This window comes from Ixodes scapularis, unplaced genomic scaffold (assembly GCF_016920785.2).
Source record: "Ixodes scapularis isolate PalLabHiFi unplaced genomic scaffold, ASM1692078v2 PGA_scaffold3__209_contigs__length_174095766, whole genome shotgun sequence".
Lineage (NCBI taxonomy): Eukaryota > Metazoa > Arthropoda > Arachnida > Ixodida > Ixodidae > Ixodes > Ixodes scapularis.
The window spans coordinates 21,410,673-21,434,825 of record NW_024609868.1 but is presented as its reverse complement, the minus strand read 5'-3'; the positions used below and the strand labels follow the sequence as shown (position 1 = coordinate 21,434,825).

General features: G+C 50.6%; 1 protein-coding gene and 1 long non-coding RNA gene across 2 annotated transcripts; one reads left to right on the top strand and one right to left on the bottom strand.

The window, feature by feature from the left end:
* Positions 1–480: 480 nt before the first annotated feature.
* On the bottom strand, positions 481–4,822 carry LOC120838429. The gene is made up of 4 exons (XM_040208349.1): positions 4,637–4,822; positions 2,995–3,691; positions 2,504–2,706; positions 481–1,765 (listed from the first exon to the last, which is right to left on the bottom strand). The coding sequence occupies exons 2-4, from the start codon at positions 3,298–3,300 to the stop codon at positions 1,285–1,287; spliced, it is 990 nt and encodes a 329-aa protein (XP_040064283.1). The 5' UTR covers positions 3,301–3,691; positions 4,637–4,822; the 3' UTR covers positions 481–1,284.
* Positions 4,823–10,196: 5,374 nt separating this feature from the next.
* LOC120838430 lies at positions 10,197–12,345 on the top strand. The gene is made up of 3 exons (XR_005715107.2): positions 10,197–10,316; positions 12,033–12,101; positions 12,222–12,345. It is a non-coding gene; the product is annotated as an uncharacterized LOC120838430 (long non-coding RNA).
* The last annotated feature ends 11,808 nt before the right edge of the window (positions 12,346–24,153 follow it).

Below are 24,153 nucleotides of genomic sequence, written 5' to 3'. Positions count from 1 at the left end.
GTTTTCAATCAAAGGTGTTGAGGCAAGAAAAAGCAGACTGCATGTGGTGCTGCTGTCGACTACTGGAGCTTTGCACAAAGAAGTGTCTCTGTTAAGAATGCGCAAAGCAAGTCCTTTTAATGATAGCGTTCGAGCTATATTCGAATCTCGGCCGCTGGGCACCCCAGTCTTCCCACGCTTCCCTTGAGCAGTCTCAACCGAGATGCTGCTTCGAGCAAGCCGGCCCTGAAGGATAAAGCGGCTGCAGTTGGTGGCCTGCTGTGTACCACATCGGCCCCTTAAACAAAACAAACTGCAAGCGTCAAGCCCCCATCCTTATCCGTTTTGAGAACCTCGCAGAAGGAAAATTGTATTTATGACCTAGAACCCCTTTTAGAACACTAACCCTGGTAACTGACAACTTTATTTGTTTCATTTGCTATAAAGTTGATACTCCTTTTCCAAACAAGGGCAGTTTGTTAGTGACATAGACACAAGTGCTGAACTCTCAGCTAAACATTTATTGGAAACACGCCACTGCACTATAGTCGCAGAAAAGGGTAAGGATAAGAGCAAATGCCACATGAAACATAAGAATAAGTGATTGTGCAGTTGCCATGGTTCACGTGGTTTCACTGACCTCTGGAGTGGTTTACATCGGGCAAACAAGTTTGAGTGAAAATGAAAGGATGCACAAGAACGACTGATCGCTTCGATCCATGACAGGGGCGTATAGTTCACAAATGTCATCCCGTTTTCAAAAGCATCACAGTCATTGAAAGCAGAACAGACGCAACAGTCAAAATTGTTAAAAGTCGACGCAAAAAAGGCGTGCGTAGATAACTCTGTTGACCAGACTTATGCTCATTTACATAGAAAAGACATTGCATTCTTGCACATATGTTGCATTCAACATGATTCCCCACTTGCCCCCTTGTTCCGTCTACTTCATTTCACTAGACTTCATCTTTCTTGCGTGATGTGTACATTTATCTTTTGATAACAAAAAAGAAGCCCTCTCATAAATCTTGTTGACATCTGCAAGTGTTCAGTAACAATTAAGTTCCACATCATACAAGCTTCACAACCAGATTGCTTCACACGTCCTAAAGAAGATGGCCTTAATTTGAAAGTTTCTACTTTTTTTGTGAATTTTGACTGCAATATTATAAGACAGCCATTTGAACATATATATTAATTAACACTAAAATACAAGAGTACACAAATGAATGCAGCATGAAATGTCATATTAGTTGGACAATGTTCAATGAAGACATTCAGGCCACAAGTCGCATAAGTAAACAATTATGTGCGACTTTCGGACAGGTATGGCAGCAAAACAGAGAAGTAAAACTTGTCTAGTGTAGTTTTACATTCTAGCCACTTCTCTTGAGAAAAATAAATTCTCTCAACAATCAAAAACTTGTGGGAATAAACAACGAAATCCCCCCACAGCAGGCCAGAAAGCGCCATCTGACCCAGAATCTGGTAGTAATACCTATGTTCCCGGTTCAAGCGGTACACCCCTGAAGTATCCTTCACCATGTAAAAGTCTACCGCAGTCTCGAGGCCTCCATCCTTCAATGTATAAGGACATTTCACCTCGACAACCCCATGAGCAGTTGCTTCGGTCGGGTCCCATGTCGTCCTGTCAGGAGACGCTCCGAGCCAGGGGCAGTCAGGTTGAACAACAATGCCGCAGTGCGATGTCTGGATATCATGTCCCAAGACCCGCAAGGCACTCTCGTAACGTTGCACAGCCGCTGGCTCGTACTTGATACCGTGTCTATTGGGAAAAAAGATTAATGCGTAGGTGTCACAAACCACTGGTCTGGTAAAGGCGAGCGGGTTGAACATGAATACGTAAAATTGAAAGAATAAAACACGGAGGACAAGCACGGGACAACCATGAAAGAATGTGGTTGTCTCGTGCTTGTCCTACGTGTTTTATTCTTTCAATTTTATGTACGTGTCACAAACCAGCTGCCACAAAAGCATCAAAATAGGACTCCGCTATATATGAACACCTAACAGATCCTCATGCATTCCGAGCGACTTTAGTCACGCCAACTAACCAGTCACAGTCATCGCACGCATGGATCAGACATCTACATTGCAGGCCTGGATCATAGTCACAAAGTGGGCATTTCATTCTGGAGCTCTGACACATTGTGTGTGTCCGTCACCCCAAAGTATATGAAATTACTAGAATCGGTAACTTGCATCTGTTGACTGTGCACCGACTGTCGTCCTCTTTGTGCAAGTGTTGGTAACCAGACACTTTCTACTGTTTAGCTCTTGTACAAGTTTCTTTTTCTCACCATTCTCCTCTGTAATGCCTCTGTTCCCTACAGTACAGCAAATCAAATCAATAAATTGACGAAGGTAGCGCCAACAAAAGAAACTGAAACCAGAACCTTGCACTGTCGATACCCAGCATACACGTCGGCAGCTAGGGACAGCATAATATTGACATTATCGGGTGGAACACTGCTTGTTCTCTAGCTGGGAATATACAAATTACCTGACCGCACGGACGTGCGAGATGTCCTTGGTTGATGTCAGGTTGTTGAGGCCTTTTAAAGACCAGCTCTCGCGTGTTGCAACTTCCCCGAAGGATGACGCTGTCAGCCTGTTCCGTCGGGCTGCCCTCCATAGCGGACTCTTCGACTGCTGCCGTGTGTTTTTCTCCAAAACTGTGGCTTGAGTCGAAGTCACCAGCAGAGACTGCAAAAATAGCAGCCTTCGTAAGTTGTGAGAAGCAGTGAAGCCTTACAGGTGACATGAATCAATATTAGGAGTCATTTTTACATACTCTACACAAGCATACTGGCATAAGTGTGAAACGGGCATACTTGCAGCCAATACCACAGGGCCCGATACTTGTATGTAGCAGTGATTTTTACAGATAGAAGTGGATTATTTCTTCAGTCTCTCCTCGACTAAGCTTGCTGAGATCACCAAGACAATCTAAGTATTGTGCTGTAACTGAACTGCGCTTAACAATAATGGTACCTTGAGAAGCAGGTCCTGTTGCAAGGGAAAGTTGTGCCCGGAGGTATCCCAGGCCACGCCGGACTCAAAGAATGCCGGGTCAGAAGGCAGTGCAGTGGTCCTCCTTTGTACGAGGCTCAGTTCCGGGCTGATATATGTCTCATATCCAAATGGAACGAGTGAGTGCTGGTACGATAGGGGACTACCAACAGGAGCCAGGCCAAACCTCGTTTCGACAGAGTCCGCAGTGGCTTCTCGAAGGCGCTTGGCAAAGGGCGTGACATCACTTGAACAACGATCCGCACCAAGTTTTCGAATGGACAGCATTGTCTCATTCTGGTCCAACGGTTTTCTTCGCGCATCGTAAAGTTTTGAAGAGATGGGTACGTCACTGCCATCTTCTCGAACACTTCTCCAGTCGACAGACTGTAGGCTTGTCGATGCAACTGCCTCTCCCCGTGGGCGGCGCCACTGCTGGGGCAGCTCAGTACAGGCAACAACAGGCGGAGCTTCAGCATAGTCCTTAGCTCGCAGTAGAGCCAGAAGTTTCAGAAGGGCTAGTGAGTGATTACACACACCACTAGTTCCAGCGGCGCATTCGCAGCTTGCATTGCACACAAGTCCACTGTAGAGGATGCCACAAGAAACTTGGTACGGCCTTGAATTCTTCTTCTGGCTTCTAAAGCAGCTTGCCTTTACACATACTTTGGCGGTGGAACTGAAATAAATTTGAAAGAATCAAAATTAGAAAATCAGCATTCTTGTTTTACATATTTTTGTTGCATAGAATGTGTTCCGAGGAGACAGCCAGCATTCGGGCTTCTGCATTTTCACTGCCTCTGGCACTCAGCTGTGTGGAAGTTATGCCACCTTTCACCCTGTAATGGCATTATGCTGAGTTGTAAACAAAGAATATGTGATTACTCATGCTTAGAAATGTGCAATGCTTAGGGTTCAATCTAAGACGTTCACTAACCAGCTCGCCAGCATACTCTCACTTCTGACAGTATATGGTCGTATGCCCTACGTGCTTTTATTGATTCGGGAACCTTCATGGCGTACACGTCGATAGTTCATACAATGTGCCTAGGCCTGCAGCGTAATACATGATTGGCCGTCGCCGCGAAATCTAACGTGCCGGCAATGAGGACAAGACGAATGAATTAGACAGCTTGCACTGTGACTGGTAGAACAGCTAATCCACAGTATGGTACTATCGGAAACAATATGAGCGTCAAGGCGCCTCCGCGGCGACAAGCGGAGGCGCATTCACGCTCATATTGTTTCCGATAGTACATGGCGTGGAGTAGCGAAATCCACCGACACGACGCAACGAGCGACTCCCGTCTTGACTTGGCCCTTTAGCCCCGCCGAAGAACCACGTTACTGAGTTTCGCAACGTTACGTAAACCAAAAACAAACTCCGAAATAAAAAGTACAGCATTCCGTTCCCCCTGCTTCCATCTCAAGCGCAAGCGAAGTCGAAAGCGTAAGCGGGCAGCATGGTACCTTTAACGGCACTTGGACGGCACGACTGCGCACAAAGATCGCTTACGGCGTTTTGCTCGAACTCGTAGCTTTGGCTTCGCTCATACTTACGGCCAAACGGAGTATAGAGATAATATGATGCATGTCAAACTCCCAAGAAAAGAATAATGCTCACCTCGACACTCGAATCGACGACGGGTCTATGTAGGCTTCCGTCACGAACTTGTAGCTTCGTGCAGCCTGACGGCTCGACCTCAACCTGGACGTGCGGTACGATTCGACTTTATCTCCATCGAAGCTCTGCGGTATTTTCGATAGACTCGTGCTCCACGATGAAGCTCCTGGTTCTGTTGAACCGCTGTCAGCGGTTGGTCCACAGCCAGCTGCAGCCATCGCTTTCGTGGCGACGCCGTAGTAATGGGGTCGAGTAACTTTGCCAAGGTTGCTTGACTGACTTTCGGGAAGGGCCTATTGAGTTTGTAAATATTGTAGGTCGCAAATTAAATTTTTATGGTACGCAATGGGCACAATCATCCGTAATGACTAGCTCTACCTAGGGGAACTTCATACGTTTACTACGGCAAGATGGTTTCGAAAAACAAAGTATTTAGTTTATTCAACTCCTGCACTAACCTTGTCTTTAGAAACTTTTTATATTCTTTGCAATGCTGAGATAAGATTCTGGAAATAGTTTTTCTAGAACTACTCTAGATATTTCCAGTTCATCATTTTTCTCGCAAAGCATTCGAGAGAGCCAAACCCTCTAATGTATGGAGGGAACTCACAGAATGATGCGACTGACAGTTTGGAACATTCGGCACTGTAACAGTAATTATGACATGTCACTTATGTAATGCTCATTATCGCAGATCAAACTGCTTTTTCCGTCTACACTCATTTTCAGTAGACTCATTCAGCGAACTCCCACCTGAGACTGCAGCGCTGGGTTCTGCAAAGTAATTTGAATGAATATAGATGCAACAGGTTTCTTTGAGCGTGCATCTAACACACATTCTTCATATTGAATCTGCTAACTGTATTCATGACCATGTCCATAATTGTATCCACATTCCAGCTTATTTTTATTTTGACATTTGAGTTTTCTTCAGTACTTTTCTCAACATCTGTGCTTGCTGAGCCGTACTCAAGTCCATACATCTTGTCTTTCGCTATTACGTTAATATATAAAACTGTTGATGCCAAGTGAGAATTCAAGGTACCGAATCTGTCGTGAAAGCTAAATAAGAACCAATAAAAAGCTCTACAAAGGAAATTTGGTTAAAGGATGCTGTATGAGCATTAGAATAGTACATGCCATGCTAAAAAAGAAAATACAAATTCTTGTTAGGTATGCGAGGATGACAGTGCTATGCTGTTTCTGATGTGTCACAAAAAAAAAAAAAAGAAATCAGTGCCATACAGTGTTCCTTATGGAAGTACAAACTGTTGAATTCGAAGCCCAGAAGTTTTATTCAAGAATGTTCCTCAATACAAATGTATTTAGAGATCTGAGCTACTGACTCATACATGACTATGTGGCAAACATTCATTTTCATGTGGATTATAGTTTACAAGGTCTAGTCTGCATTGATTTATTGCATTCATGCTGAAACTGGGAGGGGTTCTCTGGGTATGAATAAAGAGATAAACATTTCTTGAAATCAAAACATTTGAGAACGGACAAACGGAAGGATCTGAGAACGGTATCTTAGATTCTCTTCTTTTTCTTACAGTATCTCTAATGTTCACTTTATTTCACCTGATGCATTTAGTTTTTAGCGCAGCTCTTAGCACCCGTTTCCGCGTTTTGCGGCGTCGCTGTCGGCGTAACCGCCCAACTAAACTTGGCAGGAAATTGAATTAATGTTGTGGTCATGTGACGTTAATATTTCCGCTAAGTCTAGCTGAGAAACTGAATTTTTTTATGGATGACGTGACACGGTCATGCGACGTCATTTTCCCCGCTACTTTTAGCGGAAAAACTGCATTTGTGTTGAGGTCATGTGACATCAATTTCTGCGCTAAATTTAGGGGGAAACTTAACCAGCTAAATTTAGTGGGGAAATTTTCCCGCTAAATTCAGGGAAATTTCCCGCTAAATGGGAGGGAGCAGAAGAGGAGGAGGGGAGGGGGAGGAGGGGCATACCCTCCCATCCTCCTCTTCAAGATCTGTGCTCTAATTTCACGTTACAGAGAATTGTAAACGTCTCATATTTCATCTCATGTTTATTCAACTTTTATATTGCAGGTGCGCTCGCAGCACAAATCTGGGTTGTGCTGATCCTCTACGCACAAGTTAGGAACTCCTGAGTGGCAAGAGTGGGAGTTTGGTCTGACAGCTCAAGGGACACCATTGTTCAGTATTGAATTTTTAATAATCTTCTTTTGAGCAAAGTTAAGCTTTGCTGCATGCAGTTCTTGTAAAAATAAATACCTGCAACCAAATTTACCAGGTCACGACATTTCGCCTCTGCTCTTAGTGCTCCTGGTGAGCCTCGGATAAGAGCTTACTGGTGTGCAAACATCATGCTTGTTTGAAACCACTCACTGATGTAGAGACTCGCTGACATCCAGCATTCCAATGAAATGCTGGATGTCCACAAGTCTTTCTTGAACAATGCAAGCGGGGAAGGAACCATACAATCGTATCGTATTGGGGGACATTCTACAGAGTGTTTTTTTCTATGTTTTACAGATTTTTTTAAAAAAAGCCGTAAAAGCTACATTTACACGGTCTGTGCACGTGAGTTATATGGCCAGGGCGGCATAGTATAAAAGGCTAATTTGTAATGATCCGTCGGCTTATTACAGAGATGTGCCAGACTTCTTTCAGAAAACTAGATGGAGGTTCATTCTAGCGTAGTTTTATCCCGCAAATCTGAATATCCCGTTCGTTTTCCTCAAAGATATAACTAAACGTCAGAAAACACACAAAAACATCCTACCAACAGTGACATCGTAAGGAGACCTTTCGGCCGCCAAGCGTGTGTCGCTTAAGGGCCGCTCGTCCAATCGCAAGTTTTCTAGGTATATTCTCCGGCATTGGCACCAGTCGTGACACATTTTTCTGCCCTTTTAAAAAATAGCATGTGCGTGCATAGCTTTGATAGGCGCTGAAGATGCGTGAACAAAGATTTTGAAAGCTGCTCTTGTGACGTCGCTCTCTAGGGAAGTGCTTTCACAGCGCTTTAAAAATGACTATGCAGCCTCGATTAATTAAATTAGCAAATAATTTTGATATTTGAGATTCTGGAGGTCGAATGAAGAAGATTTAAGTGTTTTCTCAAATAGAAAACTGCTTCAGCCTCTCTCTAAGTATAGTATGTTCGTGAAATTTTTAATCAGTTAAAATAGACCCATGGTTCCAATTAGAAACTTGCTAAGCATCATCAAAACACACTAAATCAATTTTCTTTGTAAAGATATAAGACAAGAGTAGCATTTTATGGCGTTCTAAAAAAAATGGTCAATTTGGACGCGTTTCCAGACTTCGGTTTCTTACCGAAGTTTCTTACCGAGCGCATCTTTGCACCTGCGGTCCAGCTGCCCAGTGGCCACAGTGCGAAGCCGCCCCCTCGCCTCCCTCGTAGGATGAAGGGAAGCAAGGCGCACGTGTGTTGCGTGTCTAAGCCCCTGGGGAACAGGACCGTGGGCGCAGAGATGAGCTCTGATAAGAAACTGAAACCTAGAAACTCATCCAAATAAAGCTTTTTACAGAACGCATAAAACGCTACCCCTGCATTATATCCTTCTAAAAAAACTTGATTTTGTGGTTTTCAATGACTCAGCAAGTTTCTAATTGAAACCGTATTTTCATTTTCACTAATTAAAAAGTTGATTAACAAATTGTATTTAATTATCTGACTTATCGTTACGACTAGGTCCCTATACTACGTACGCCTGGCCGTATAACTCGCCTGCACAAACCGCATTAATTTAGCTTTCACGACCTTTCTAAACATATATGTAAAGCTTAAAACTAAATCGCCCTGTACAACAGTGAAAAGGCGAAACCAACATGGTGGAGCCATATGGCTCCACCATGCTGGTATCGCCTTTTTGCTGGTATAGGATGTCCCATATTACGTTATGCATGTATGGTTCCGTCCACCTCCATGGTTCCGCCTTAATCCACTACGCTGGTATAGGATGTCCCATAATACGACACGCTTGTATGGTTCCGCCCACCTGTATCGTTCCGCCTTATTCCACTATACTGGAGCCGCCTTTTTCGCTTGTATAGGATGTCCCATATTACGGTTACGCTTGTATGAGCCTTTTCCGTCATCTTTCCATCATCAATATTTTCCAACAGGGTTATGCGGGTAAATATGGTAAAAAAGTGAATGATGACTCAAACAAATGCTAAACTCATACATTGGAATTTGAAAAAAATCACCAACCATATCCTACAACAAGGTCCCAACGTTTCAAAAACAGCTTGTTTTTTTCTTCAGGGGTGACTGCTTCCAGATAGGGGACAACGGCTTCGTTTTCTTCTACGATAGTCTCTTTTTTTTTCACTTCGTTAGGTGGCTGAGTCCGTTCACGTAGCATGATGGCAATGTGCCAGTGGACCTATTGATGTTTCCTGGTGTTGTTTGGATATGCCATGACTATAAAAAGCTGATGGCAGAAGTTTGTCTCAACATTTATGAGGGTGTTGGCAGAGTTGATGCGATATTCATTGTCCTCACAGCTCTCTGCAACAGCGCTGCGCTCGTGGTCGAATTTGCAGTTGTTTTTGTGTTGTTGAATTCTTTCTGGGAAGGTCTTTGTTTTTCCAATGTAGGTGGCATGGAATTGAATATACAATGCCCTGCGCTCTTTGTTTAGAGGGATGACCTTTAATTCGCAGCATCATACGTGAAAGTGTTGATACCGGTTTGTTGGACACCTGAATACTTTCTTTTACCAGCATACATGACAGCGCTTCGCTAGTCCCCTTTATGTAGGGAACACAGATGCGGGTGTGTGGACGGATGTTTTTGAGTTTTTAAGCTTTCTCCCGACCAGGCAGGCCTCTGCCAAAATGTTTACCCTCAAAACTTGCACTGCATGTAGTAATGGCTCTTGGTCTGCGAGAATTTTTGTTTTAGTTTTGTGTTTGTTGAGCATTATTGGGCAAATGACAAAGGCTATGCCACCTCATTATGACCACAGTAAAAAGAGCTATACACTTGATAACATAGTCCTGTCATGTTATTGCTTTGAAAAAAATGTTAACACACAAGATTAATCTATTTCTTGACCCCGTGACTGGGGACCCATGACCAAAAAAAAATTTTTTTGTCCCTATTTTGCCTATATTTTTTTGTACGAAACTTTTCTTGTGCTACCATCATAGCTTTAATTTCTAAAGGAAAATTATTTCCGATGTTAGGGGATAGATGGTGCTTCCTCCCGTACGATAAAAAGAGTGAGCGTTTAAAGACGCACTCCCCAAACTGATTGAAGAGGGGTGCATCTATGAGTGCGCCCCGCAGGCTGCTGTTAAAATTGCTAAGCATCCAAAGATCTTATCAAAAGTAATAGATAAATCTTTGTCTAAGGTGAAGTGAATATTTACATTAAATTCAAGTAATGACGCAATAACCACATGGCAGTGCCCACAAGCTGCATGCGCATGAACGAATTTCACCATCCAAATGGATGAATGACCGTTTTGGCAGAACTGGACAATGAGGAAAAGGGTACCAATACTTGAGTGTAGCTTTCTAGGGGCTATCATCATTTTAAATTGCAATTCTCATTTGCTCTTTCAGCTCGCACCTTCACGGAGTACAGCAATGTGGGGAAGCAAGTCGAGGACAGCCTCTCTCGATTTCTGTCCCGGGGGCGCTATGCTCTTCCAGGTAAGCTGCTTCCCTCTCTTAAAGGGCAACTCCGCTTCGTTTTCGATGCTGAAAAAACAACGCAGTTCTCTTTAGTATCACCTAGAAAGACTACACGTCAAGTATTACGACGTAATTAAGCCTAAAAGTTTGTTAAACTGGTAAACAAAGTTTGAGATGCCTCAAGTCTCCGAAATCTGCTAATTCTAGCGGCCGATGTGCGGCGCAGAGAACAGCGCAGTCAATACCGCGTGTGGGGGCAGCCAACACTGCGCCGCACGTCATAGTCTGGGACCGCTTTTTTTCTTGTTTTTTACTTTATTGAGGCGCAGCCTACAGGCGGCGCCAGCAGCGTGCATACCGATGTCCACGTGATCCAAAACGCGCATGCGCTGATGAGTGTCTGAGCGAGCGCTCCGCGCTCGTCGTCGGGAAGACCGAACCTGCTGCGTCTCGGAGCAACGTTTTGTGCTGCGATGCCTGGCATATTACGAGTGGTTTACTTAACTTCAACTACTAATGGTTCCAAAACATAACTTTTAAACAACTTGCCTTTTTCTGCGTCAAAACACTGCGGCCGCGGTAGTGCACACGTCGTTGGATAGCAGAGACCGTGGAGCAGACGACACGGCGCTACGACGCTTGTTCCGCCGATCCGTCCGTCCGCGCAGTCGGCGAGGTCGTGCGGTGACGTTCGTACCACGTGGGTTGACCCAGACTATGACGACGCGGGGCCAATGTTGCCAGGCGCGGGCGCAGTTTCGGTTTCGGTTCGTGATCAGGAGTAAAGAAGGATTACGAAAATTATATTTCCTTTTTTGAGAAACAAACGACGTCGAGCCGTTTATTAGTATACCTTAGTGTATAATCACCAAAAACCCCGAAATTCCTGGAATTGAGCGGAGTTGTCCTTTAAGAGACACGAGTAGACCCTTTTATTCAAGACAAGAATGACAATAATAATCACATCAAATAAAATGGGGAACAAGGGGACAAAGGAGATTCCTCTTTGACCTTTCTCCCCCTTGTACCCCTTTTCCAGGGATTATTATTGTATTCATACTTATTACATTATTGTGGAGTTGACATTTTGACAACCTGTGGTTGGCTGATGTGTTGTGGAAGTTAAAGCTATTGCACATTCAAACATTGTGTGAAATACAGTAGAACCCTGCTGCTGCATCTTTATGCAGTCACAATAAAGGATCATGACATGAGCAAAGATGTAACAACTGATAATGCCCTTGGGATAGCTATAGATGTTTCAGGAAGCTGTATTCTCTGTTTATCTTACCTTAGCTTTTGTGGCTGTAAAAAAGATTGCCTTATTTTATATGTTGACAATTTTTTCAACACTTCTTAAAATTGTGGTTGAACTATAAGTAACACACTGTTTACAGACAAGCTTGTGTTTGCCCACAGCAGCTATGGGCACTGCATACGCAGGAACTAGATTCGTGTGAGCAGACATGTGTGTACATGTGCTGTGCCGACAGCCGCGCCATCGCAGTGATGCATTGTCTATCGTTGCAGTTAAAAAAATATTGAAATATAAGGATGCAAAAATTCTGAGCCCATCGAGCTAAACCACGGCTGCCTCAAACAAATCACTGCACCCTGCATGCCACATCAAAGCAGTGGGGCTTGATGCAATCAGCACTGCTTGAACATGGTGGCATGGAGGTGGTAAAGCAAAATGGGGTGTCGTGAGAGCCTGAATCTCTTATTGTCATACAGGACCAAGCAAGAAACACAGTGCAGAGAGGCAAGGAGGTAAAATAAAGGGAGTAAAACAAAAGGAACAGGGTATGTGTTCCTAGTAGTCATGCCAGCCACCTTGAGTGGCAGTGTTTGGGCATAAGAACCAAGAAGGAAATTCATGAAGCCTGTAATTCTAACACATATATACTTTTGGACGTTCAATAGGACCGGTTTCCGTGAACATAACAGCCGAGAAAACATCTGAGCAAGGTTCTTCTGTGCATATTTTTGAATGTGCTGCAAGAATATTTCTGGTTATATGCCCACTTAATTTATAATGTTTTTCTTCTTTCAGCTGATACCTTACAGACATGTCAGGAAGCAAGGAAAGGTTATTTTTTCACTTATCGTTTACATTTGGGTGATTAACTTAGTCTTGAAAAAAAACACGTCATTTTAATGACATTGTGATAAATAAATTTTGGGTCTTTAAATTGTCCTTCAATCTTTGTTTTCTTCCCATATTGCAAGCCGGCACTATGTGTATCAGGCATGGAATCAATGGTAGGCCATGTAAACTATTGCAGTTTTTCGGCTGGCCAGCTTAAAGTTTACGAGGGGTTGACTATGGCGAAATGGTCACGAAATTCGATCAAATGACGTCTATGTGATAATTATGCCCTTATAAAAATGGTTGATGCCATTTTGTATTATTGCCAAATGGCAACAGGTGTTTAAGAGCAGTCAATCAGCAGGCAACAGATGTTAATCGTCATTGAGATGTCATCTTGTTGACCCGGATAGCCATTTCGCCACCGTCAACTTTTTGCCGTTCTATTGGTTATTGTCAGTGCATTGCCAGTGTATCTACATGCTAATGCTAATTGGCTATTGGAGGCAGTCAAAAGACTATAAAATGTATAGTCCTTTGATTGCCTCCTTTAGCCATTTAACGTTAACATGTAGATACACTGATGATACACCGACAATAACCAATAGAACGGCAAAAAGTTGACGGTGGCGAAATGGCTATCCGGGTCAGCAGGGTGACGTCTCAATGACGATTAACATCTGTTGCCTGCTGATTGACTATTTGTAAACAGCTGTTGCCATTTGGCAATAATATGACTTTCAAATGGCATTAACCATTTTCATAGGGGACGGCCCCTTCCAACAAAAGTGCTGGCGATAACCAATTTCCCAACACCCACAACCATCCGCCACCTTCGTGAGTTCCTCGGACTGGTGAACTTCTATCGGCGATTTGCTCCCCAGAGCGCTGCGATTCTGTTGCCCCTCACTTCTCTGCTGAAAGGCACCAAGACACCCTCGTCTCCTGTGCAGTGGACACCGATCGCCGAACAAGCTTTTAGCCGAGCGAAGCTGGAACTCGCAAATGCGACGCTTCTGTCACATCCCCAGCACAACACTCCAACTAACATCATGGTAGACGCCTCCGACGTCGCCGCAGGAGCTGTCTTACAACAACTAATCGGCACTGTCTGGAAGCCAATTGCTTTCTTTTCAAGACAACTGACGTCGGCGGAACAACGTTACAGCACTTTCGGGTGCGAGCTCTTGGCAATATACACTGCAATCCGCCATTTTCGAAATTTTCTCCAAGGAACAGAGTTCTTCTTTCTAACAGACCACAAGCCCCTCACGTATGCTCTGCAAAATGGCACAGACGCTCACTCACCTCGCGAGACACGGCACTTGGCTTATATTGCCGAATATACAACCGCCATCCGCCATGTCAAAGGCATCAACAACCCTGTTGCTGACGCTTTGTCACGGAGCACTCCAATTTCCTGCGGACTGGGTTTCCCTCCTGCTCTCGACTATGATGCAATAAGCGTTGCCCAGCAACAGGACCAAGAGCTTAAACATCTACGCGAATTTCCTGGTCGGCTTGCCTTCGAGGAGATTACTTTATCTTCATCCACCACAGGAGTAGTCTGCGACGTCTCGACCGGAACACCAAGACCATTCATACCTGCTAACTTTCGCAGGCAAGTTTTTGACTCCGTACACGGTTTATCTCATCCCGCTATTCGTGCCACTCAACATCTAATAGCTGAACGCTTCCTCTGGCCCGGAATCAATAAAGATGTCCGAAGCTGGCCTCGAACCTGCATTCACTGCCAAAAATCAAAGGTCGAACGTCACACTTCTGCGCCGCTACAGGCATTTCCAACCACGAAAAAGCGCTTCGACCACATCCACATCGATATAGTGGGACCCCTGCCACTATCTGAGGGTTATCGGTATCTTCTTACATGCATAGATCGGTTCACCCGCTGGCCAGAGGCATTTCCCATTCAAGATATCCAAGCAGACACCGTAGCACGCACTTTAGTTCAAGGATGGGTGTCCCGATTCGGCATCCCATCTACTCTCACAACGGACCGGGGACGTCAATTTGAATCCGCGCTCTTCCGCCAACTCCTATCACTCTTGGGAACAAAACGAATACGAACGACCGCCTACCACCCTTCCGCAAATGGTCTCGTCGAACGTTTTCATCGCTCATTGAAAGTAGCGCTGATGGCACAATCCAACCCAAATAGCTGGAACACAAGCTTACCGATCGTCCTCCTCGGACTTCGGACGGCTTTGAAACGACACCTCGGCTACAGTCCAGCCGAGTTGGTATATGGCTCTACCCTTCACCTACCCGGAGAATTTTTCACATCTGGTATGGAAGAGCCCGCTCCTGATCCTATGGCATATGCCAATCAGCTGCGAACGATAATGCGAAATCTCCGACCCACATCACCCCGTAAGCAAGCACGAGCTCCAGTATACGTATCTAACGACCTTGACACATGCAGCCACGTATTTCTACGCAGGGGCGGCTCTAAAAGATCGCTTCAAGAACCATACACCGGCCCGCATAAGGTACTTACAAGAGAAGCCAAGACTTTTACAATTGACTACAATGGACGCCAAGAAACCGTTTCCATTGACCGCCTAAAACCCGCTCATCAGGAACCGCTTAGTAATTCAAACCATGCCATTCATACTTCCACCATACCCGCTCGACCAACCACGGATCTCACCTGCCTCACCTCACACCGGTTCCCTCGACCTGATCAGAACCATACAGAACACCTCCAATGCACACGAGCACCTCAAGAATCCAACAGACCCAGCTCTGCTTATTCTGAAAACAACCGCAGAGACTGCGGTCAGTTTGGATCAAGACTATCAAACTCTCCGTCACACACGACAACCATTATTCGCCGCAACCAAACAAACACAGACGATTCTCTCCAAGCTCCAACTCGCCAAGTGACGTGGGGTTTACCGTTATCGTACGGTCATGCTCGGAACGCAGGAGAGAGAGAGGGGAGGGAGAGTATTGTAGGGCGCCGAGTGCCAAGAAGAGAAGAGGAGCGCAAGGTCGGGGAGCGCGCGACACTGGACAGAGCGTGCAGCACGGCCGACGATCTCGGTGGGGTACCAAAGCAACGCCTCCGAACATATCGCTCATACCGTTAGATATTGCAAAGTGTAAATAGTGTAAATAAATGTGTAGGACTTACACTTGGTCCCTACAGTGTGTCCTCAGAAAGCGCGCTGTGTTCGGAGGTCTGATATCACCGGGGCCACAGCCGACGCCACGATCCGAGTGAGCCAATGAAACGGTGAAAAAAAAAAGCGTCCTCAGAGAGCGCGCCGTTTTCGGCGGTCTGCTCTCACCGGGGTCACAGCCGACGCCACGATGCGAGTGAGCCAATGAAACGGTGCCAAAAGTGTGTCCTCAGAAAGCACGCTGTCTTCGGAGGTCTGCTATCACCGGGGCCACAGCCGACGCCACGATCCGAGTGAGCCAATGAAACGGTGAAAAAAAAGCGTCCTCAGAGAGCACGCTGTCTTCAGAGGTCTGCTATCACCGGGGCCACAGCCGACGCCACGATCCGAGTGAGCCAATGAAACGGTGAAAAAAAAGCGTCCTCAGAGAGCGCGCCGTTTTCGGCGGTCTGCTCTCACCGGGGCCACAGCCGACGCCACGATCCGAGTGAGCCAATGAAACGGTGCCAAAGGTGCGTCCTCAGAGACCGTGCTGTATTCGGAGGTCTGCTATCACCGGGACCACAGCCGACGCCACGATCCGAGTGAGCCAATGAAACGGTGCCAAAAGTGCGTCCTCAGAGAGCGCGCCGTCTTCGGAGGTTTGTTATCACCGGGGCCACAGCCGACACCACGATCCGAGTGAGACAATAAAACGGTGCTAAAAGTGTGTCCTCAGAAAGCGCGCTCTCTTCGGAGTTCTGCTATAACCGGGGCCACAGCCGACGCCACGATCCGAGTGAGCCAATGAAACGGTGCCAAAAGTGCGTCCTCAGAGAGCGCGCTGTCTTCGGAGGTCTGCTATCACCGGGGCCACAGCCGACGCCACGATCCGAGTGAGCCAATGAAACGGTGCCAAAATTGTGTCCTCAGAAAGCGCGCTCTCTTCGGAGGTCTGCTATCACCGGGGCCACAGCCGACGCCACGATCCGAGTGAGCCAATGAAACGGTGAAAAAAAAACGTCGTCAGAGAGCGCACCGTTTTCGGAGGTCTGCTATCACCGGGGCCACAGCCGACGCCACGTTCCGAGTGAGCCAATGAAACGGTGCCAAAAGTGTGTCCTCAGAAAGCGCGCTGTCTTCGGAGGTCTGCTATCACCGGGGCCACAGCCGACGCCACGATCCGAGTGAGCCAATGAAACGGTGCCAAAAGTGCGTCCTCAGAGAGCGCGCCGTTTTCGGAGGTCTGCTATCACCGGGGCCACAGCCGACGCCACGATCCGAGTGAGCCAATGAAACGGTGCCAAAAGTGCGTCCTCAGAGAGCGCGCCGTTTTTGGAGGTCTGCTATGACCGGGGCCACAGCCGACGCCACGATCCGAGTGAGCCAATGAAACGGTGCCAAAAGTGCGTTCTCAGAGAGCGCGCTGTCTTCGGAGGTCTGCTATCACCGGGGCCACAGCCGGCGCCACGATCCGAGTGAGCCAATGAAACGGTGCCAAAAGTGCGTTCTCAGAGAGCGCGCCGTTTTCGGAGGTCTGCTATCACCGGGGCCAGAGCCGACGCCACGATCCGAGTGAGCCAATGAAACGGTGCCAAAAGTGCGTCCTCAGAGAGCGCGCCGTTATCGGAGGTCTGCTATCACCGGGGCCACAGCCGACGCCACGATCCGAGTGAGCCAATGAAACGGTGCCAAAAGTGCGTTCTCAGAGAGTGCGCCGTTTTCGGAGGTCTGCTATCACCGGGGCCACAGCCGACGCCACGATCCGAGTGAGCCAATGAAACGGTGCCAAAAGTGCGTCCTCAGAGAGCGCGCCGTTTTCGGAGGTCTGCTATCACCGGGGCCACAGCCGACGCCACGATCCGAGTGAGCCAATGAAACGGTGCCAAAATTGAGTCCTCAGAGAGCGCGCTGTCTTCGGAGGTCTGCTATCACCGGGGCCACAGCCGATGCCACGATCCGAGTGAGCCAATGAAACGGTGCCAAAAGTGCGTCCTCAGAGAGCGCGCTGTCTTCGGAGGTCTGCTATCACCGGGGCCACAGCCGACGCCACGATCCGAGTGAGCCAATGAAACGGTGCCAAAAGTGCGTTGTCAGAGAGCGCGCCGTTTTCGGAGGTCTGCTATCACCGGGGCCAGAGCCGACGCCACGATCCGAATGAGCCAATGAAACGGTGCCAAAAGTGCGTCCTCAGAGAGCGCGCCGTTTTCGGAGGTCTGCTATCACCGGGGCCACAGCCGACGCCACGATCCGGGTGAGCCAATGAAACGGTGCCAAAAGTGCGTCCTCAGAGAGCACGCCGTTTTCGGAGGTCTGCTATCACCGGGGCCACAGCCGACGCCACGATCCGAGTGAGCCAATGAAACGGTGCCAAAAGTGCGTCCTCAGAGAGCGCGCCGTTTTCGGAGGTCTGCTATCACCGGGGCCACAGCCGACGCCACGATCCGAGTGAGCCAATGAAACGGTGCCAAAAGTGCGTCCTCAGAGAGCGCGCCGTTTTCGGAGGTCTGCTATCACCGGGGCCACAGCCGACGCCACGATCCGAGTGAGCCAATGAAACGGTGCCAAAAGTGAGTCCTCAGAGAGCGCGCTGTCTTCGGAGGTCTGCTATCACCGGGGCCACAGCCGACGCCACGATCCGAGTGAGCCAATGAAACGGTGCCAAAAGTGCGTCCTCAGATAGCGCGCCGTTTTCGGAGGTCTGCTATCACCGGGGCCACAGCCGACGCCACGATCCGAGTGAGCCAATGAAACGGTGCCAAAAGTGCGTCCTCAGAGAGCGCGCTGTCTTCGGAGGTCAGCTATCACCGGGGCCACAGCCGACGCCACGATCCGGGTGAGCCAATGAAACGGTGCCAAAAGTGCGTCCTCAGAGAGCGCGCCGTTTTCGGAGGTCCGCTATCACCGGTGCCACAGCCGACGCCACGATCCGGGTGAGCCAATGAAACGGTGCCAAAAGTGCGTCCTCAGAGAGCGCGCCGTTTTCGGAGGTCTGCTATCACCGGGGCCACAGCCGACGCCACGATCCGAGTGAGCCAATGAAACGGTGCCAAAAGTGCGTCCTCAGAGAGCGCGCCGTTTTCGGAGGTCTGCTATCACCGGGGCCACAGCCGACGCCACGATCCGGGTGAGCCAATGAAACGGTGCCAAAAGTGCGTCCTCAGAGAGCGCGCCGTTTTCGGAGGTCTGCTATCACCGGGGCCACAGCCGACGCCACGATCCGAGTGAGCCAATGAAACGGTGCCAAAAGTGCGTCCTCAGAGAGCGCGCCGTTTTCGGAGGTCTGCTATCACCGGGGCCACAGCGGACGCCACGATCCGAGTGAGCCAATGAAACGGTGCCAAAAGTGCGTTCTCAGAGAGCGCGCCGTTTTCGGAGGTCTGCTACCACCGGGGCCACAGCCGACGCCACGATCCGAGTGAGCCAATGAAACGGTACCAAAAGTGCGTCCTCAGAGAGCGCGCTGTCTTCGGAGGTCTGCTATCACCGGGGCCACAGCCGACGCCACGATCCGAGTGAGCCAATGAAACGGTGCCAAAAGTGCGTCCTCAGAGAGCGCGCCGTTTTCGGAGGTCTGCTATCACCGGGGCCACAGCCGACGCCACGATCCGAGTGAGCCAATGAAACGGTGCCGAAAGTGCGTCCTCAGAGAGCGCGCCGTTTTCGGAGGTCTGCTATCACCGGGGCCACAGCCGACGCCACGATCCGAGTGAGCCAATGAAACGGTGCCAAAAGTGAGTCCTCAGAGAGCGCGCTGTCTTCGGAGGTCTGCTATCACCGGGGCCACAGCCGACGCCACGATCCGAGTGAGCCAATGAAACGGTGCCAAAAGTGCGTCCTCAGAGAGCGCGCCGTTTTCGGAGGTCTGCTATCACCGGGGCCACAGCCGACGCCACGATCCGAGTGAGCCAATGAAACGGTGCCAAAAGTGCGTCCTCAGAGAGCGCGCTGTCTTCGGAGGTCTGCTATCACCGGGGCCACAGCCGACGCCACGATCCGAGAGAGCCAATGAAACGGTGCCAAAAGTGCGTTCTCAGAGAGCGCGCCGTTTTCGGAGGTCTGCTATCACCGGGGCCACAGCCGACGCCACGATCCGAGTGAGCCAATGAAACGGTACCAAAAGTGCGTCCTCAGAGAGCGCGCTGTCTTCGGAGGTCTGCTATCACCGGGGCCACAGCCGACGCCACGATCCGAGAGAGCCAATGAAACGGTGCCAAAAGTGCGTCCTCAGAGAGCGCGCCGTTTTCGGAGGTCTGCTATCACCGGGGCCACAGCCGACGCCACGATCCGAGTGAGCCAATGAAACGGTGCCGAAAGTGCGTCCTCAGAGAGCGCGCCGTTTTCGGAGGTCTGCTATCACCGGGGCCACAGCCGACGCCACGATCCGAGTGAGCCAATGAAACGGTGCCAAAAGTGAGTCCTCAGAGAGCGCGCTGTCTTCGGAGGTCTGCTATCACCGGGGCCACAGCCGACGCCACGATCCGAGTGAGCCAATGAAACGGTGCCAAAAGTGCGTCCTCAGAGAGCGCGCCGTTTTCGGAGGTCTGCTATCACCGGGGCCACAGCCGACGCCACGATCCGAGTGAGCCAATGAAACGGTGCCAAAAGTGCGTCCTCAGAGAGCGCGCTGTCTTCGGAGGTCTGCTATCACCGGGGCCACAGCCGACGCCACGATCCGAGAGAGCCAATGAAACGGTGCCAAAAGTGCGTCCTCAGAGAGCGCGCCGTTTTCGGAGGTCTGCTATCACCGGGGCCACAGCCGACGCCACGATCCGAGTGAGCCAATGAAACGGTGCCAAAAGTGCGTCCTCAGAGAGCGCGCCGTTTTCGGAGGTCTGCTATCACCGGGGCCACAGCCGACGCCACGATCCGAGTGAGCCAATGAAACGGTGCCAAAAGTGCGTCCTCAGAGAGCGCGCTGTCTTCGGAGGTCTGCTATCGCCGGGGCCACAGCCGACGCCACGATCCGAGAGAGCCAATGAAACGGTGCCAAAAGTGCGTCCTCAGAGAGCGCGCCGTTTTCGGAGGTCTGCTATCACCGGGGCCACAGCCGACGCCACGATCCGAGTGAGCCAATGAAACGGTGCCAAAAGTGCGTCCTCAGAGAGCGCGCCGTTTTCGGAGGTCTGCTATCACCGGGGCCACAGCCGACGCCACGATCCGAGTGAGCCAATGAAACGGTGCCAAAAGTGAGTCCTCAGAGAGCGCGCTGTCTTCGGAGGTCTGCTATCACCGGGGCCACAGCCGACGCCACGATCCGAGTGAGCCAATGAAACGGTGCCAAAAGTGCGTCCTCAGATAGCGCGCCGTTTTCGGAGGTCTGCTATCACCGGGGCCACAGCCGACGCCACGATCCGAGTGAGCCAATGAAACGGTGCCAAAAGTGCGTCCTCAGAGAGCGCGCTGTCTTCGGAGGTCAGCTATCACCGGGGCCACAGCCGACGCCACGATCCGGGTGAGCCAATGAAACGGTGCCAAAAGTGCGTCCTCAGAGAGCGCGCCGTTTTCGGAGGTCCGCTATCACCGGTGCCACAGCCGACGCCACGATCCGGGTGAGCCAATGAAACGGTGCCAAAAGTGCGTCCTCAGAGAGCGCGCCGTTTTCGGAGGTCTGCTATCACCGGGGCCACAGCCGACGCCACGATCCGAGTGAGCCAATGAAACGGTACCAAAAGTGCGTCCTCAGAGAGCGCGCTGTCTTCGGAGGTCTGCTATCACCGGGGCCACAGCCGACGCCACGATCCGAGTGAGCCAATGAAACGGTGCCAAAAGTGCGTCCTCAGAGAGCGCGCCGTTTTCGGAGGTCTGCTATCACCGGGGCCACAGCCGACGCCACGATCCGAGTGAGCCAATGAAACGGTGCCGAAAGTGCGTCCTCAGAGAGCGCGCCGTTTTCGGAGGTCTGCTATCACCGGGGCCACAGCCGACGCCACGATCCGAGTGAGCCAATGAAACGGTGCCAAAAGTGAGTCCTCAGAGAGCGCGCTGTCTTCGGAGGTCTGCTATCACCGGGGCCACAGCCGACGCCACGATCCGAGTGAGCCAATGAAACGGTGCCAAAAGTGCGTCCTCAGAGAGCGCGCCGTTTTCGGAGGTCTGCTATCACCGGGGCCACAGCCGACGCCACGATCCGAGTGAGCCAATGAAACGGTGCCAAAAGTGCGTCCTCAGAGAGCGCGCTGTCTTCGGAGGTCTGCTATCACCGGGGCCACAGCCGACGCCACGATCCGAGAGAGCCAATGAAACGGTGCCAAAAGTGCGTTCTCAGAGAGCGCGCCGTTTTCGGAGGTCTGCTATCACCGGGGCCACAGCCGACGCCACGATCCGAGTGAGCCAATGAAACGGTACCAAAAGTGCGTCCTCAGAGAGCGCGCTGTCTTCGGAGGTCTGCTATCACCGGGGCCACAGCCGACGCCACGATCCGAGAGAGCCAATGAAACGGTGCCAAAAGTGCGTCCTCAGAGAGCGCGCCGTTTTCGGAGGTCTGCTATCACCGGGGCCACAGCCGACGCCACGATCCGAGTGAGCCAATGAAACGGTGCCGAAAGTGCGTCCTCAGAGAGCGCGCCGTTTTCGGAGGTCTGCTATCACCGGGGCCACAGCCGACGCCACGATCCGAGTGAGCCAATGAAACGGTGCCAAAAGTGAGTCCTCAGAGAGCGCGCTGTCTTCGGAGGTCTGCTATCACCGGGGCCACAGCCGACGCCACGATCCGAGTGAGCCAATGAAACGGTGCCAAAAGTGCGTCCTCAGAGAGCGCGCCGTTTTCGGAGGTCTGCTATCACCGGGGCCACAGCCGACGCCACGATCCGAGTGAGCCAATGAAACGGTGCCAAAAGTGCGTCCTCAGAGAGCGCGCTGTCTTCGGAGGTCTGCTATCACCGGGGCCACAGCCGACGCCACGATCCGAGAGAGCCAATGAAACGGTGCCAAAAGTGCGTCCTCAGAGAGCGCGCCGTTTTCGGAGGTCTGCTATCACCGGGGCCACAGCCGACGCCACGATCCGAGTGAGCCAATGAAACGGTGCCAAAAGTGCGTCCTCAGAGAGCGCGCCGTTTTCGGAGGTCTGCTATCACCGGGGCCACAGCCGACGCCACGATCCGAGTGAGCCAATGAAACGGTGCCAAAAGTGCGTCCTCAGAGAGCGCGCTGTCTTCGGAGGTCTGCTATCGCCGGGGCCACAGCCGACGCCACGATCCGAGAGAGCCAATGAAACGGTGCCAAAAGTGCGTCCTCAGAGAGCGCGCCGTTTTCGGAGGTCTGCTATCACCGGGGCCACAGCCGACGCCACGATCCGAGTGAGCCAATGAAACGGTGCCAAAAGTGCGTCCTCAGAGAGCGCGCCGTTTTCGGAGGTCTGCTATCACCGGGGCCACAGCCGACGCCACGATCCGAGTGAGCCAATGAAACGGTGCCAAAAGTGCGTCCTCAGAGAGCGCGCTGTCTTCGGAGGTCTGCTATCACCGGGGCCACAGCCGACGCCACGATCCGAGAGAGCCAATGAAACGGTGCCAAAAGTGCGTTCTCAGAGAGCGCGCCGTTTTCGGAGGTCTGCTATCACCGGGGCCACAGCCGACGCCACGATCCGAGAGAGCCAACGGAACGGCGCCAAAAGTGCGTCCTCAGAGAACGCGCCGTTTTCGGAGGTCTGCTATCACCGGGGCCACAGCCGACGCCACGATCCGAGTGAGCCAATGAAACGGTGCCAAAAGTGCGTCCTCAGAGAGCGCGCCGTTTTCGGAGGTCTGCTATCACCGGGGCCACAGCCGACGCCACGATCCGAGTGAGCCAATGAAACGGTGCCAAAAGTGCGTCCTCAGAGAGCGCGCCGTTTTCGGAGGTCTGCTATCACCGGGGCCACAGCCGACGCCACGATCCGAGTGAGCCAATGAAACGGTGCCAAAAGTGCGTTCTCAGAGAGCGCGCCGTTTTCGGAGGTCTGCTATCACCGGGGCCACAGCCGACGCCACGATCCGAGAGAGCCAATGAAACGGTGCCAAAAGTGCGTCCTCAGAGAGCGCGCCGTTTTCGGAGGTCTGCTATCACCGGGGCCACAGCCGACGCCACGATCCGAGTGAGCCAATGAAACGGTGCCAAAAGTGCGTCCTCAGAGAGCGCGCCGTTTTCGGAGGTCTGCTATCACCGGGGCCACAGCCGACGCCACGATCCGAGTGAGCCAATGAAACGGTGCCAAAAGTGCGTTCTCAGAGAGCGCGCCGTTTTCGGAGGTCTGCTATCACCGGGGCCACAGCCGACGCCACGATCCGAGTGAGCCAATGAAACGGTGCCAAAAGTGCGTCCTCAGAGAGCGCGCCGTTTTCGGAGGTATGCTATCACCGGGGCCACAGCCGACGCCATGATCCGAGTGAGCCAATGAAACGGTGCCAAAAGTGCGTCCTCAGAGAGCGCGCCGTTTTCGGAGGTCTGCTATCACCGGGGCCACAGTCGACGCCACGATCCGAGTGAGCCAATGAAACGGTGCCAAAAGTGCGTCCTCAGAGAGCGCGCTGTCTTCGGAGGTCTGCTATCACCGGGGCCACAGCCGACGCCACGATCCGAGAGAGCCAATGAAACGGTGCCAAAAGTGCGTTCTCAGAGAGCGCGCCGTTTTCGGAGGTCTGCTATCACCGGGGCCACAGCC